General features: G+C 30.6%; 1 protein-coding gene across 1 annotated transcript; it reads right to left on the bottom strand.

The window, feature by feature from the left end:
• Nucleotides 1-515: 515 nt before the first annotated feature.
• sens-2 (zinc finger transcription factor senseless-2) lies at nucleotides 516-15,390 on the bottom strand. The gene is made up of 12 exons (XM_070641318.1): nucleotides 14,516-15,390; nucleotides 11,169-11,306; nucleotides 8,049-8,314; nucleotides 7,601-7,704; nucleotides 7,384-7,506; nucleotides 7,050-7,301; nucleotides 6,899-6,901; nucleotides 6,595-6,654; nucleotides 6,368-6,495; nucleotides 5,866-5,919; nucleotides 2,863-2,946; nucleotides 516-2,311 (listed from the first exon to the last, which is right to left on the bottom strand). The coding sequence occupies exons 1-12, from the start codon at nucleotides 14,706-14,708 to the stop codon at nucleotides 2,202-2,204; spliced, it is 1,515 nt and encodes a 504-aa protein (XP_070497419.1). The 5' UTR covers nucleotides 14,709-15,390; the 3' UTR covers nucleotides 516-2,201.
• Nucleotides 15,391-15,681: the final 291 nt, after the last annotated feature.

Genomic DNA, 15,681 nt, shown 5'->3' with positions numbered 1-15,681 from the left:
GATTCTATTTGTTAATTTTCTTTCTCTTATTCTGGTTGTTTTTTGTTTTTTTTTTTGTTCAAATTGTAATACATATACATACAAGATATGTTATCTATTTAATATTAATTAATTATTCAATTATTTTCTAGAATATATTTATATTTATATTAGATATAGATGTAGGTTCATATTGTAATTTAGTATTTAGTTTAATTGTAAATAATTTTCTAGCATTTATGTACACCAAATATGCAATTTTTTCTTACTTTCTTCCTTACTTTAGTTATTTATGCATGAAAGTTAAAAACATCTCTTTTATTTATTTTTAATGTGCATTTTTTTTTTGTTTTCAATTGGATGTATGGATCACATGAAATTTTGAACTGAGTGGTGATTTGAACATAATTTGGAAGATCTGTAGCAGTCTAAAATTTACCTAATTTTCTAGCAAGAGTTAGAAATATCGCAAATATTGCGATTTCTACGATTTATTTCAAATCAAAAATCATAAAATTCACAATTTTAACTGAAAAGTCTTCGAAATGTTTGATTTTTGATTTGAAAAATATTGCAAAAAATCTCAATCTAGTGAAAATCTGAATTTTGTGTTTGATAGCTTTAGTTTAACCGCAGAGTTCAAAATAGACTCAGATTTTGCATGGAAAGGTCGACTTAAGTTGACTCGACTTCTTGTGTAATTCGAGTCGAGTTAAGGGATTTGATTTACCAAAACCCAGTTTTTCGTTACATTTTCACTATTTTCAGTAGGAATTGAACCCATGCTTACTCAAGAATTGAGAATTAAATCTGATTGAACTCATTTTGTCAACTTATTAATTGTTCGGTCTATCTACGAATATTGACAAACTCATTTTTATTTGAATCAATACCCTAGAGTTCTTATTTGTCCAAATCTAAACTAAATTCTTAGCAATACATCAGCAATGTATCCAGTCAAAAACCCACCCCTCAGTCCATCACTTCAAGCAAACCCACCCATATGAAAACCATCGAAGCAATCGAAACATTTTTATTTATACTTTTTTTTTGCTTCAGTAGCATGCAATGAGTCCAATTCTAATTATATTGTATGAAAATTTATGTGTCTGATGATTTTCAATTGAACAAAGTTAACAATTAATCAAAAAAAGTTCTTTTTTTGCATGTTATAGTTTTAAACATTAATGATTTTCTATAGTTATGTACACAATTTATGGGCAATAAAATCTTCATTTATATGATTAAAATCTTTTTCAATTTAATAATTTGAGAATAGATCTTGATCATTACATGTCACTGAATATTTTATTGACAATTTTTATTGAAAACATTTATAATTTTTCAAAATGAAATCTTTAAGATTTCTTGAAATGAATTTTTTAAATTTCTATGATTGATTTTGCACTCAGCCGACATTTAAGCGAAATTAAGATTTTTTTGAAGGAAGATATGAAATATTTTGAGAGGGTTTGGGTGTGGAAAATTTGGAATTTTCTGATTTGTTCTTGAATTTGAGGTCAATTTAAAGATTTAGATGAGCTACTTAATACGGATTATCTAGTCCAGTGTAGGGCAACATTTTATCTTTCACGGCACAAGTTGCCTCTTGGTGAAGTTAAAAGACTCAACCGGAACTGTACACGGTATTTGCACGGTATTTACACGGTATACAGTCATTTGAATGGTTTTAACATTAAAACGTGAGGTTGCCCTAATAGCGCCGTGACTGTTGATTTTGACCCATTTCACGGTGGTTCTCACTTTGCCGCTCGATTTGCTTGACTTTTAGCAAGAACAAGTCACCAATTCCTAAATTTTTCACACCCATCCCCTCCCGTACAACAAAAATAATAATATTTATATCTATAAAAATAATAAATGGAATTGCACAATTTTATTTTTAACAAAAAATATCAAATTAAAAATTGATTCATAAATTTTTCCTATCTACATCAACGTGTCATTATTAAAACTTTTTCTCAAAAAAAAATGTTATTCCTAATTTTTCATGCATATTTTTCTGAGTATCATATTTACTATAGTTCATAGTGTAAAAGGAATTCCATTAAATTTTGGTTTACGAAACTAAAATTAAATCGTCATCATATTGTTCTGATTGTTCATTGGAATGACATAAAGCAGCAGCATCGAATATATTTATATGCAGAGAGATAGTGAGTGTGGAATTAGAATTGTATATAAATTGAAAAATTTCACATTCAATTAACAAGTGGCCTAAGTTCTGTGTGTTGTGTTTCCTTGTGTCGACGTAAATCAACTTTTCGTTGGAAGGACTTATGACATAAATCGCAGCTGAATGGCTTAAATCCTGAGGATGAAACAATTATGATACTATAATTAATATGTTGTTAGATCTTTGTAATCTTTCTTTAGAGTTTAATTAGTTTTAAATTTGAAAAAATGGCGTTTTGTGTTGTTTTAACTATATAAAGCTAGTATACAGGGTAGGAGAGGCTGAAGGACATTGAACAACACTATTGTGCTTCATTAATCATTGTAATCTCAACATAAGATCAATCAATGAAGATGATTCTAATTTAAAATGAGAATTTTATTGAGAATATGTCAACGGTTGCTTTTTATTCAAACTACAATTGGTTGGTTTCCCCTTATTTGGTTGTTAGTCCCCTTCCCAGTTTGTTTTCAAACAATAAAAATCATAATAAATTTGCATTTATTCGTCCAGCTATTATTTCCCGTTAAGAACATACAAGTTCCTGCATTTACAAGTTATAGAAGTGTTCCCAAATCAAGGATGTAAGTCACAAAATTAATCTTAAATCCAATTTATCCAGAAAATTAACAATTCGCTCATTCTTCAATTTAAAATTGCATAATGCATTTGAATATTCTATTTACCTGTATGTTTACGGCTGTGTGTAATCAAATTACTTGATTGGCTAAATGACTTTCCACAGACCTGGCATTTATGGGGCTTTTCACCTGTAAATAAAAGTAAGAAGCATGTTAGTTTAGGATGAATAAATTTACACATTTTCTATGTGATTTTCTATGTTTACATTAGTTGCGGTATTGATTGTTCAAGAACAGCAACACGAAAATCTCCACTTTCAACCCCAAAAATCAATTTTGAGGAAGTTTTGGATTTAAAAAAATAAATATAAATATATTTTGTGCAAACTCAGTGCGAGTAGGTTGGAATGCGAAATACGTAAGGAAATGCCGCTTTCATAATTACATACGGCGTCTAAATAGCGTGCAATATTGCTTTGAGCATTTCATTTAATCATGCAACTCTCATGGGGAAGTTATTATATCCCATAATATGCATAAACATTATTCAGAAAAAAAAAGTTTTTACACCCAGATTGTCGAGAAGATAAACATTTGTCAAAGTTCAATTATTATAAATTAAATTTTTTTTTCTTTCCCTTTTCAATGGAAAGTATTTAGCACAAATTATACAATTTACGTGTTGGATATGTGAGCTGAGTTATAGAAAATAATAATTATAGATGAAATTGTGTACGTAATAATTATTAGGAAGAGAGAGGAAAAATAAAGGCGACTCCGAATAAAAATCCGATCGCAACTATGTGTTGTTGGATATAAAATAAAATAAAAAAAACGTGATTGTGAATGAGACAAAATCATAATGTCATTTGAGTTAATATTATATGATGAACAAACATTTAAGAAGCAGTTACTGGAACATATGGTTTGATTTTCTCACTTTATTCGTTATTCATGGCGTCTGCTTGCTTTATTATCTATGACTTGCTCATGTTTTATACTTTTTCTAGAGAAATCTGATGAAATTTGCTTTAGTTTTGCAACTGTTTGCTTTAAGCATTGAAATTTTGCAGATTTCTTTTTGAAATTTGAAAACTTAACGGACAGTTGAGATTTAAATGGAATACTGAGTCAAAAATTTGTAAATTCATGCTAAATTATTAAATTTTTATTGAAAATTTTTGAAAAAGCATCGTTTTTTCTTGAGAGGGGCGTATAACCTAATTTAGAATATTTAACAAACTCTTTTGAATCTTTGAAAGGGGAGAGTAGCTACATTTTGAATTCTGAGAGGGTCATGTAACTAATTTTTGAATTTCTGAGAGGGGTGTGTTACTTAGTTTTATATATTTTATAGGGATATGTGATATAACTATGAATTTCTGAGAGGGGCTTGTAACTAAGTATTTAATTTTTGAGATGAGTGTGTAACTAGGTTTATATTTTTTTGAGAGGGGTGAGCAATTAATTTTTGAACATTTTTACAAATTTCCTAATTTTTGACTGAATAATTCGAACAAATTCCAAAAGTCCAAATGACTCAATAGCCTAAAATAATACCAAACATATTTCAAAATCCCTCTTCTAACCCAAAATGCTCACAAAACCTTTTTGCCTTAAAAACTTTCCCAACTCATAAAGAATATTTCATAAAAATATTTTATAGGTATGTCAACTCATATGTATAGCAACAACCAAGAGTGGATTTATAAACACATTTTTTAGCTTCTTTTTCAAGTTTGAATAATTAAATCAAACAAGCACATATGTTTTTCGAAAATTTAATGCTCCATTCAACTTTGTTATTTGCATTTCAAGTCAAAATAGCCTCGACATATTTCGTAAAGTCAAAAAAATAAAGAATTTTATTTTATTTATTATGTTTATCATCATACAATAATCAAGATATATTAATACACAATATTCTGGTAGCATTAATGTGTATGTGAGTCACATAAGTTGACATGTGTATGCTTCGCAATCTCAGGCAAGTCAGAGATATGTGTACTTATGTGTACACCCAGGCTTTTAATACCAAATCAAAGTACCTCCTTCTGTTTTATAGCAAATGCCATATTCTGAAGGCTAAGTAACGAAATAAGTGGATTAATTTTAACATCAAACGACTCTAAATCCACTTTAGAGAGCTCAAAATTAAATTAAAAATGCTGGCAAAAAGAATGATTTTCACGATTTTCATGAAAAAGTTTCTAATTGCTTAAAAGATCTTAAAAACTTAAAATATGCAGTTTTCCATGACGTAGACGAAAATTGCAACTAAATTGCTGTATTTTAAATAATTCAGCACATCCCGTTCAATCCATAACAAAACCCACATTCCCTTGTATCAAAAAACTATAGCACGGAACATCCAGCAAAATGAAATCTAATCTCCTAAAGAAGCAAGAAAATTTTCAAATTCAACAAAAATAATGGAAAGATATTTTCTCAATTAATAGTCATAAATCAAGTGAATCAGTTTTTATTCTCGACACATCTCACAAAAAAAGAGAGTCAGCTGTAGCTGTAGCGATAGTGAAAAGGAAGCAAGAATTCATTTTATTCGCATTTAATTTTCCGAAGAGAATTTCAAAAAATTTCAATATAGAAGGAGAAATTTTAAAGGGGTTGCTGGATGTTGGATGATGATGATGATGATAACAAGCAGCACAAGAAGGAGCAAAAATTTTCAAATTAGTGTTAAAAAAATTTTAAATCATGTAATTTATTTCTTCTCATTATAAATTAGAAAATTTTCCTCGACTCAACCCTTCTTCTTGACTCGACTGACTCTATATCATCATTTCATGCTTATAAAAGTCGAATAAATTTCCTTTAAAAAAAATCCTGGCAAAGTGAAGAATTTTTAACAAAACGATGATGTTTAGGAAGGGAAGTAAGAAAATGTTTAAATGAAAATAGGGGCGTAATAAATATTTACACGTCGACAAGATTGATTTTAATTGGTTTCTTGATTATTGCGAACAAAGGCGCTCATTGTGCTCTTATATGGAAGTATTTTGTAGATGAAATTTATATCGTATATAAGTTAGATTAAATAGCAATTTATTAAAATTGTAAATAAAATTTAATTACTACGAAACATACCCGTATGGATGTATGTGTGCTTCTTCATGTCTGATTTTTGATGAAAGCGTTTACCTGTAAAAGGGGTTAGAGGATGAGAAATATTTTAATTGATTTTCTTCATGCAATGTTTTTAAGGCAGTGTTGGGCAACCTGTGTGCCGCGGCACACTATTTTACTGGATCTTGAGTACCTAATTACTGTCTAATATTTAAGGTCCTCACTTTTTAATCAGTGTTTGTCTAACTTTTCATACTTTTGTGACACATCAGTGCAGTGCTTCTCAACCAATGCTACGCGACACACTAGTAAGTCGCTAAAATCTTCAGTTGTGTCGCGCACTAAAAACTTATGAATCACTGCACTAGTGTACCGCGGACCAAAGTTTCAGAAGCACTGGTCTAGAGTGCCGCGGATCAAAGCCTGAGAAGCACTGTTTTAGACTCAAACTCGAATTATTCCACCTTAATTCCCCATCATTTCATAACTCCCTCCAACCACCATCCCAAAGTTCAATACTTACCGCAAAATTGGCAGGGATATGGTCGTGTGTCACTATGTATTAGCAGATGCGTCGATAATGTACTTGATCTCTTGAATGCCTTTCCACACTGCTTACATTCGAAAACCTTCTCGACATTATGTACAGCTCTGTGAGATAGATAATTAAAAGATAGTCAGTATAATGGTTATTACATGCAGAAACATCCATTGAGGATTTAGCTGCAAAATAGCAATTGCTATACACACCTGTGCTGACTTAAGCTGATTTCATGACCAAAGGTTTTGTTGCAAAGCTCACAAGCGTAACTGAGGAATAAATAATGGAATAATTAAATTTCACATGCATCTAAAGACATGAATCCCGAGCAGCATAAGAAAGTAGCAAGGGCATCGATAAGTCGTCAAGTTAAGGACAAGACTAGAAAGTACCCAGTTGACTGACTTTGGATCGGCAAAATCATGCTGCTTGAGAACTGGCCAGAAAAAAACCAGTTCCTGATTTTCCCTGGCCAGTGCTTTACATTTTAAATTATTTCAATTTATTACTTACGGTCTGCTATCATGAAATGAAGTAAAGATCCACATGAAATGAGTGAGCATGAAAGAAATGAGAAGAAATAAAGTCAAAATAAGTAAAACATTGAATGAAGAAAGCTTGATTTATGCTGCAAATAAAAAATGTTCTCATCATCCCCATTTACCGTTTTCCATTGTGTGATCTCCTTGCATGCACCTCAAGTCCATGTGGTGTACTAAACATCTTTTCACATTTTATACACGAATAGACATCTCCTATTGATCCCATGATACCCGATCTCATAAATAAATGATGATGTGGATAGTGTGGATGTGAAAAACCCAAATGTGCATTCGTTGATTGTTGATTAGAATTGTTATTCTGTTGCATTAAGTGACGAAATCTTAAAATGTCTTCCGGCGATGGTGTATGATAACTAATGAGTCATTTGTTAAAGGATACAGATAGTTAGTGACTGACTTTTATGACATGAAAATTAAAATTCATCATTTATTTACCTTGGTAATGATGAATTTTGTTGTTGTTGCTGTCCTTGCTGTTGCAACATAGCAAATAATGGAAATGGATGAAACAAAGGCCTCGATAGTACGTTCTGTTCATAAATATGTGGATATGATGGTCTACATATGTGGAGATGGAAAATATTATGATTGATAATAAAGTCACTGTGCTGTATATACGTATATAAGAATTGTTTGATTGACAACAACTAACCTTATGTTTTCGAATGAATTGTTACTAGATGCTGGTGATTTTGATATTTTCGGTTGATCATCACGTAGTAATGCTGACATAGAAAATGATTCTGATTTTTTCGTCTGTTGCGTCAAGAGAAAGATTCGAAATTATTGATGGTAATCATTTGTTATTGGATTTTTATGACATTTATTGATAAGATTTAGGGAATAAGAAGGTGTGAGGAATCAAAAATCAATAAAAAAGGGGAATTTTGGAAGTCTTGTCGATTCTTGCGTTCTGTTTGTTTTATTAAAACATGGATTTCAAATGAGGTGTGAGTAATGCTCAAGATTCCACTCAAGAAACTCAAATTCAACCAAAGTCAAACTTTACAGATTAAAATTTGCTTCCTCTCCGTCTCCCAATCCAAAAAATATCAAAACACTTGTAATCCTCTTGTTAAAAAAGTATCAAAACCTCTTACATGCGGAATGTCGGTAAGCGGTGAATGTGTAATTCTAGGTGGAGGCGGTGAATCAACTTCTAATTCCGATGATGATGAATTTGATCTGCTACGTGAATGTGATTGACTTCTCGATCGACTTCTTGATCTTGATTTTGTTCTTGTAACACTTAAATTTGAAGGTGAATCACATGAAATGAGAGATTTTGCTCGATAAATTCCACCCATATCCTCATCCTCTGATTCTGGCTTCTCCATTAAACGATTTACACCGAATTTTATTTCATCTGTCGAAGGTAGGAATAAAAGAAAAAAAGTTTAAATATAGGATATACTTCTCATTTTGGTATTTTAGCATGTAGAATGGCAAACAAAGAAGGAAAGATGAAGGAGATGGAAGGAAAAACAAATTAAGGGTGAACCAAGTAATGTAGCATTTTTAAAACCAAAAGAATATAAATACAGCAAAAACTTTTTTACACTTGTCAAGCCTCGGGTGGATTAAGTCTCTGCTTTTTTCACACAATCCATAATATTCACGGAGATTTCATTCCAACCCCTATGTTATTATTATTATTGCAACAATTATTATTTTTTATTATCAAGGCACTTACACATGCATTTACTCCTTGTTCATTTTTCAGGGATAATATTCATTTTACAAAGTGGTACAAGGGAATGAAAAATAAATATTGAATGTTGTTTTTGATTGCAGTTGGGATAATCCAGGAGTTGAAACATTGTTCATTCTGATTATTTACGGTGTCTTATGGTTCATTATGTTTCACTTCTCTTGTACTGTACATTTTTATATTCAATCAACTGGGTGAAAATAATGATGAATAATTTTTGTGCCCTACAATTGCTGACTGCCGTGAAATTTTGGAAAAGTTGTTGCAGTTTGTTTTGATTATTTTTTTGTGAACATGTGCAGCACCTGTGTGCAATTTGGATTGTTTTATTTGAAAAGTGATTTCTAAAAGGTGTGATTTTTTGGGAAAATTGGTTAAAAGGCTCAAATTTCAAAGCTGGATGTCATTTTGGGAAGTTTTGTATTGATTTTATTATGAATATTGTTTAAAAATGCCTACTTTGATGATTAAATTCAAATATTTCTCATTTTACACTTTCAAGATCAAGAAAATGTATTTTCGCTACAAATTTACATTCTGGATCTACTAAATTAGTTCCAATTTGCAAATTTACTATAATAATCATCCAAAAATCCCAATTAAAACCTCAAATCACATTCAAAAAAGTCTAAAATCAATAAAAGATTTGACAAATTTCATCATTGTTTACTTTGTGTAAAATCGCGAATCTAAAATTCTCAGTACTTATTTGAAGCCAAAAATCAACGAAAATAAACTCAAAACCAACAAAACTAAGCACCAAAAATTCAACTAATCGCAATAAACCCGAAAATAAGTTGTTAAAAAATGAAAAAACATTTGTTGAACTATTAAAGCCGTTATGTAAGTCATACAATATTTTTTTGTGGATAATTTATGACATCTTAGATATGATTTCTGTATGCAAACAGTTTTTTTATGAAATAAAAAATTCGAATTAATACTGGAATATCTATCAGTAAGCTCATTATCGTAGTGGTAAAAAATATTTGGATAAGATATACAGCGCATATTATTTATATAATTTTATGGCTTCCATATGCTCTGATTTCTTTCCAATTCCAATATATCATAAAAAATCTACATCATGCTGATAAAATGTTTGAGTATTTTAGAGAGACAAACTTTACAGAGTGCCAAAAACCTCCAATCGCTCATGAAAATATTAAATATTAATTACTGAATGAGATCGGAAATCATCAATATATTGATTCAATTGATTACTTCCTCACTGAGCTCTTTAACCAACGATCTTATGAATGAAATGAAATACATTCTCCTTCACTAGATTTTTCTTTTACTATAATAAAAATTGAAATACGGAATTACATATGGTTCAATATAACAAGCAATAACGCACATTACAAATCACTAGTTATAATAATTTTTTACACTTCATAATGTGACGAAATGAACGGGAAAATGTTTACATTTATAATTAAATATAATTGCAATCAGATGCTCGAGTGTTATGCTGACTAGAAAATGTTATTTTATGGAAATGTACATATGATGATCAAATCAGTTAAAAAAATTGTTCGCGCGAGATGTTGTAGAGTTTCTTAAAGAATCGTGATTCTTCTTGGAGTCGAAAAATTGAGGGATTAGGGTGCTATTTTTAGTAGCGTAAGGAATTGACTTTATTGACTAAAGATGGACAACATTAGTTTAATTTTATGTGTTTTTCTAAACAATTTTTACCATAATTGTCAGCAAAGACTCAATAAATATATCAAAATCTTCCTAAAAGGTCTAATTCATCTGTCTAACTTTAAATCTCTTAAACTAGATTTGTAACACAAATGTTCACTTCTATTTTGCTTACATTTTCATGAAGTTCAAAATTTGAACCTTAGAATTTTGATCAGATAATTTCCAAATTTAGCTTTCTCTGTATTATTATTAAGAAATAACCAGAGAATATACGTAAATAAATCTTACTGTTTTGCAATTGAATAATTGTCATTTAATAAGAACAACGGATTTAATCTAAACGGATTTAATTATGCAGAATTATGTTTATTCTTCAGAGCTCAAAATCAAACTGGAATTTTATAAGAAAAGGGTTTTCAACTATGCAATATTTATATAATTTGAATTATAAACGACCGTTGTAACGAATTTAATCCAAATTCAATTCAAAATTGTTAACCTCAATCGGGATTGCTCCAACAAAGACCTCAAAAATCAGGAATTTAAGAAAAATAAATAAGCGTATGTGGTATGATTAATATGTCAATAATAACGACGAATAAAAAGAAGACGAAAAAAATTCAATCTTTACAATCAGAAATGATCGAATACACAATTTAATGTGTGAAATCGAAAAAAAAAAAAGTTTTAAATATATTGATAAGCAATGATTTTTATTGCACTTTAAGCTTGATTGATTTTATGGGTCATTGGGCTTGACTTTTAAAATATTAAATAATCAATAGAATTACTTGGAGCAGTACTTATAGAGGAAATGATTTTCTTTATTTACATTTTTTGTTATTTTTTCTCTCACCTTTACAAAATGATTTATTGAGTTCTGTGGATGTGCCATTTGTTACGAGCATTCGAGGATCTACGGGATTAAGATAACGACGATAATGACTAACTAAGCCAGCATTAAAAAGTAGCGGTGAAATCCCATTCACTGTGCCTGTAATTTTTGGACGAGAAAAGAAAAATTTAATGTTAAATGAGTGCAATTTATTATTCTAATTTACTCGAGTGATTCATGCTATGGATCTTGACAAAATTTCCTCTTATTATGCCTTCTCTTTTTTACTTTTGATGATAGATGTAGCAAGAAATTTTCGCTTTCATCCGATGTCGTTTTTCTCACGCATAAAATTAGAGAGAGAACGGAATGACGAAAGTTTACAGCTCAGATTTAAAAGGTTCAATAGTTCAATAGCAATTGCCAGAATCAAATTGATTAATCATACATTTGCTAACTAAAAATACATCAGAGATGTAGAATGAATCATCATACTCAATAAAAATGATAATTTTGTTTGATATTTTTAAAGATAAAAAAAAATTGAACTTTTGTTCTTCTCAATTAATTAACAAGTTCATTGCTAGTTGCGAACATCCGGTTGAAATATGATGTTGATCAATATAGATGTAAGTAGATGTGTATATAAACATATATATTATGGTGTCATAGCATCATTAAATGTTCCACGAGATCTGTGAACAAGTGTTAAATATGTTTCGGAAATAATTTCTTCGCTGCTCTCTTTCAATCTTCTCACTCACAAGCTTCATATTTTGCTAATTTTTATGATTCATGAAAATTTTTTTGGATTTTTTTCTTCATTTTCTTTAATTTTGCAAGGGATGGTGTCGTGGCGCTTGTGGGGAATACCTTAAATGTGACTTAATACTATAACGAAGCCTAAAAGCCTGTCTATGAGAAGTTAAGATGCCTTTCTCATTTACCAAAAACCACACGACGTAGAAATGGCTAAAACTCACCCCCTCTTGTCAACTTGGCTCTAAGCTGAAGCCAAAAATCCATCCCCAAGACAAATGGACTCTAATTTGAGGCCGGAAAACCTATCCTTAAGCGAACATAACTCTACTCAGAGGCCGAATACCCATCTCCAGACCAACTTGATTCAAATGTGACTCCAGAGTCATCCTGACCTACGAATGGTTTTTTGGTAATTTCTACTAAATGTGCCTGTCAGGTTTAGGTCACTCCTGCGTATTCCAATGCTTCCATATTATTAAGATTGATAACAAATTGTGTATGAAATATTCGACTCAGTTCCATATAAAAGTCAAATACACTAAATTAGAAATAATTCAGCAATAAGTCACTAATTTCCTCTAATCAAACCCCAAAAAACCGCAAAATCTCATTTCCCCAGGCGCCATACTATTTATCATTATCGCAGATAATTATTTGAAGTCAATCAATTTATTTTTTTTTATTGTCTGTGACTTGTCATAACTGTCGCTATGAAATGCCAAGCAATTGAGAGTAGCAAAAATAAACAAACTGATTTTTTGATGAAGAAATTTTATTTAATTTTATCTGATCTCAAGTAAGGAAGATAAAAAGTGATTATAAAGATGATGAAAATAACAAAATTTAGGCTGATGAATCAGAGAGTTGATATTCTTCATTCCGGAAACTGATTCAAGTATTTTGAATAAACTTTTTGTCAAGGATATTCTTGGAAAATTGAAAAAGGATTTTGGAATTGTTTGATCAATTTCTCATTTTTGAGCCTTTAAATGGGTAAAAAATCGCGCTGGAATTTAAAAATCCATGCTTTAGGCAACAAAGAGTAAATTAAGTAACTAAGCAAGGATGTGCAAATTGTGTGGATATGGAAATATTATCCTCAATCTTGAGGGTGCTGGATTTCAGGGTTTCAAATTTCTAATACAATTTTAGTTTCTTTTTCAATACTTAGCCATATAGAGACTTGAATCTAGAGTTCGAGATCGACTGGTATCTGACTAGAGTATAATCAAGGGTATCGAGCCATATAAGGGTGAATCGGCCAGTTCGAGGATTAAGGCCTTTAGGGCCGAGTGGTTAGACAACTGACTGGAAATTTGTATCATTCTTTTGTGAGTGTTCGTGGGTTTGATTCCCATTAGAAATCTAATTTTCAATCAATGTATTTGAATACTGTCGATATGACAAGGATTCGAACATCGCCCACGACATTAAATGGAGTCAATTCGACTTCAGTCGACTCGGATTCGGCATCAAACTCTACTTGATTCTATAATTAAGACAATCTTAAAACTCTTCTAAAACGTTAAAATCCCCAAGTACCCATCCCTTGAACAAATTCTTCATTAAACTTTTTGAATCCTTTTAAGATATTTATTTATTTATTTTTATACAAAAAACATTTTTCATTCACAAAAAAGAGAAAAAAAAAAATCATGATGATGATATTTATAAATTTTGTAAGCAAGCATGGTTTGCTTCACATATTGTATTTTAATTTGTTCATATTATCATCATAAAAAAGAAAAGTTTGAAGGAACGACAAACAGTGAATTGAGGAGGAGAAAAAAAAAATTTGTTCTATACCGATATAAAGCATAATTGAGAAAGACATCTGCGATGCTGTTGGCAGTGTATATTAATCTAAATTAAGTAAACATCGAATATGGCAATGTTGAAGTTATCAGTTTTTATTAGCAACATGATGACTCTCTCTTTCTTACACAAAAAAATGACATCATCGGGCTGTATAATGAAAACGACAAAAAATATTCAAACGGATTTAAATCAATTGAGAAACATCTACATATGCTTCATGCGTCTTTCCATTGCCATGTGAACATAACAACTTGAGTCGCAGATTTCTTGCGACGTCTTCAAAAGCACATTGCGCTTTTTTATTGTCTTTGCTTTATAAAATCTTCTAAAATCTTATCGTGACTCGACGCGTAACCTTATAAAAAACGATTTATTCATTAAATTTGCTTCTGAGAATCACTGAACTGGATATATACAGCTTTAAATTAAAACTCTCTTTTCATTCATTAAGCGAATCAAGAACTTGTCTTGTCTCTTTTCAGAAATTCATCTTTGATTAACTTAATTTGGGTAAGAAAATTTCCGTCAATTAGATATCATCAAAATAGGCTATGCTGATCACTATCACGAGGTGTTTCTTGGAAATTCTTTTGTAACAAACAATTCCGATCTAGTTTTCAACGAATTCATTAATCCAATCAATTAAAATTTTGTTGTAATCGCTCATATCCATAATTGATGCACATATCAAGTTTCTCTATTGGCTATGAAACTCTATATCCATAATATTTCTAATATGATCACTCGACGATAAATGGAAATGTTTTTTTTTTTCTGTGTTCACTTACCGTCGGATTTCCTCGGTGTAACAACTTTAAACGCACTTGAGGATTGATGACTATTTTGTTGAAAAATCATATTGACACTTGGATTATTATTGTTTAATTCGTTTTTTGTTAATTCACTCTTAATTTTAATATTATTCATCATTGTAACACTAAAATCTAATGGAAGTTGTGTCAAGGTTTCTGATGCTTCCATTACTTAATCCTTTAAATTCTTATTTATTTTATTTCTTTGCACTTATCACAAAATTTTCAATTTTAATTCCTTTTTATTTCATTTTTTCACTAGCAGTTCCACACACAACAAAAAATAAGAGAGTAGCACGGAAATGCGTCTTTACGATTTGAGATTCCGATTGATTCTGATGATTAAATCACAATACTACGCTAATATAATGTCACATGAAAAATGCTAATCCTCATGTTTCTCTGCCACTTGTTTTTTACACTGGAAGCCTATTTATTTTTTAAAAAAAGGATACCGAAAAACAGGGAATTTTTTTGGTGCCGAGAGTACAAAAACCCGTAACTATACGAAATGACAGTATATTGTGTTCTAAAAGCACAAACAAAAAATATTGAGAAAGTACTCCGAACGTCAAGTCAACGAGAAAATCGCCAGAAAATCTATAGAAAATCCAGCAAAACAGATTGCTTCTCGATTTGATGTGTATGTGAATGAGACTGAGTCGTGTATGGATTGCTTTGTGTACAGTTGTTAGATTTATTCATTCACTTCTGTCTACTGCTTATTTTTTTGGATTATTGTTGTATTGGTGAATCACTCTCAGCAATAGATTTTTACCCAATCTTTTTTTTCTGTTATTGTATTGGTGACGCAGATTCAAGGCGTGGTTTTGTTTCCAGATTTTTTTCCTACTTCCTTCTTTTTTTTCATTTTTTCATTTTGTGGATATGAAAATTGAGTGAGATTTTCCATAAGGATTTTTTTTTCTTCCATAATTTCCCTTCTGCGTTTGGCGCTTCGCTCTTGTCTGTATACATGACATTTTCAAAACATATCTTTTACACATTGCATGGATTCATACATTGCGGGATGGAAGGTAATGCAAAAAAATTCTCTTGTCGTGTCTACTTTTTAAATCTGATTCGACTATTTTCATCGATATTCATCAAAAGAATTAATTCTAGGCAATTTCTAGTGAGGT

Source organism: Chironomus tepperi, unplaced genomic scaffold, assembly GCF_022539635.2.
Source record: "Chironomus tepperi strain 1889 unplaced genomic scaffold, CSIRO-AGI_Ctep_v1 contig_244, whole genome shotgun sequence".
Classification (NCBI taxonomy): Eukaryota; Metazoa; Arthropoda; class Insecta; order Diptera; family Chironomidae; genus Chironomus; species Chironomus tepperi.
The sequence above is the reverse complement of the archived record's forward strand: the minus strand, read 5'-3'. Positions and strand labels throughout refer to the sequence as shown.

What these genes read in the sequence shown, in the direction of transcription:
- sens-2 (XM_070641318.1), bottom strand. Translation starts at nt 14,708, where the DNA reads ATGGAAGCATCAGAAACCTTGACACAACTTCCATTAGATTTTAGTGTT. An exon ending in CGCTTACCGACATTCCGCAT is followed by an intron (nt 7,705 to 8,048) that starts GTAAGAGGTTTT and finishes TTGACGCAACAG; the next exon opens with ACGAAAAAATCAGAATCATT. An exon ending in ACACAGCCGTAAACATACAG is followed by an intron (nt 2,312 to 2,862) that starts GTAAATAGAATA and finishes TTTCATCCTCAG; the next exon opens with GATTTAAGCCATTCAGCTGC.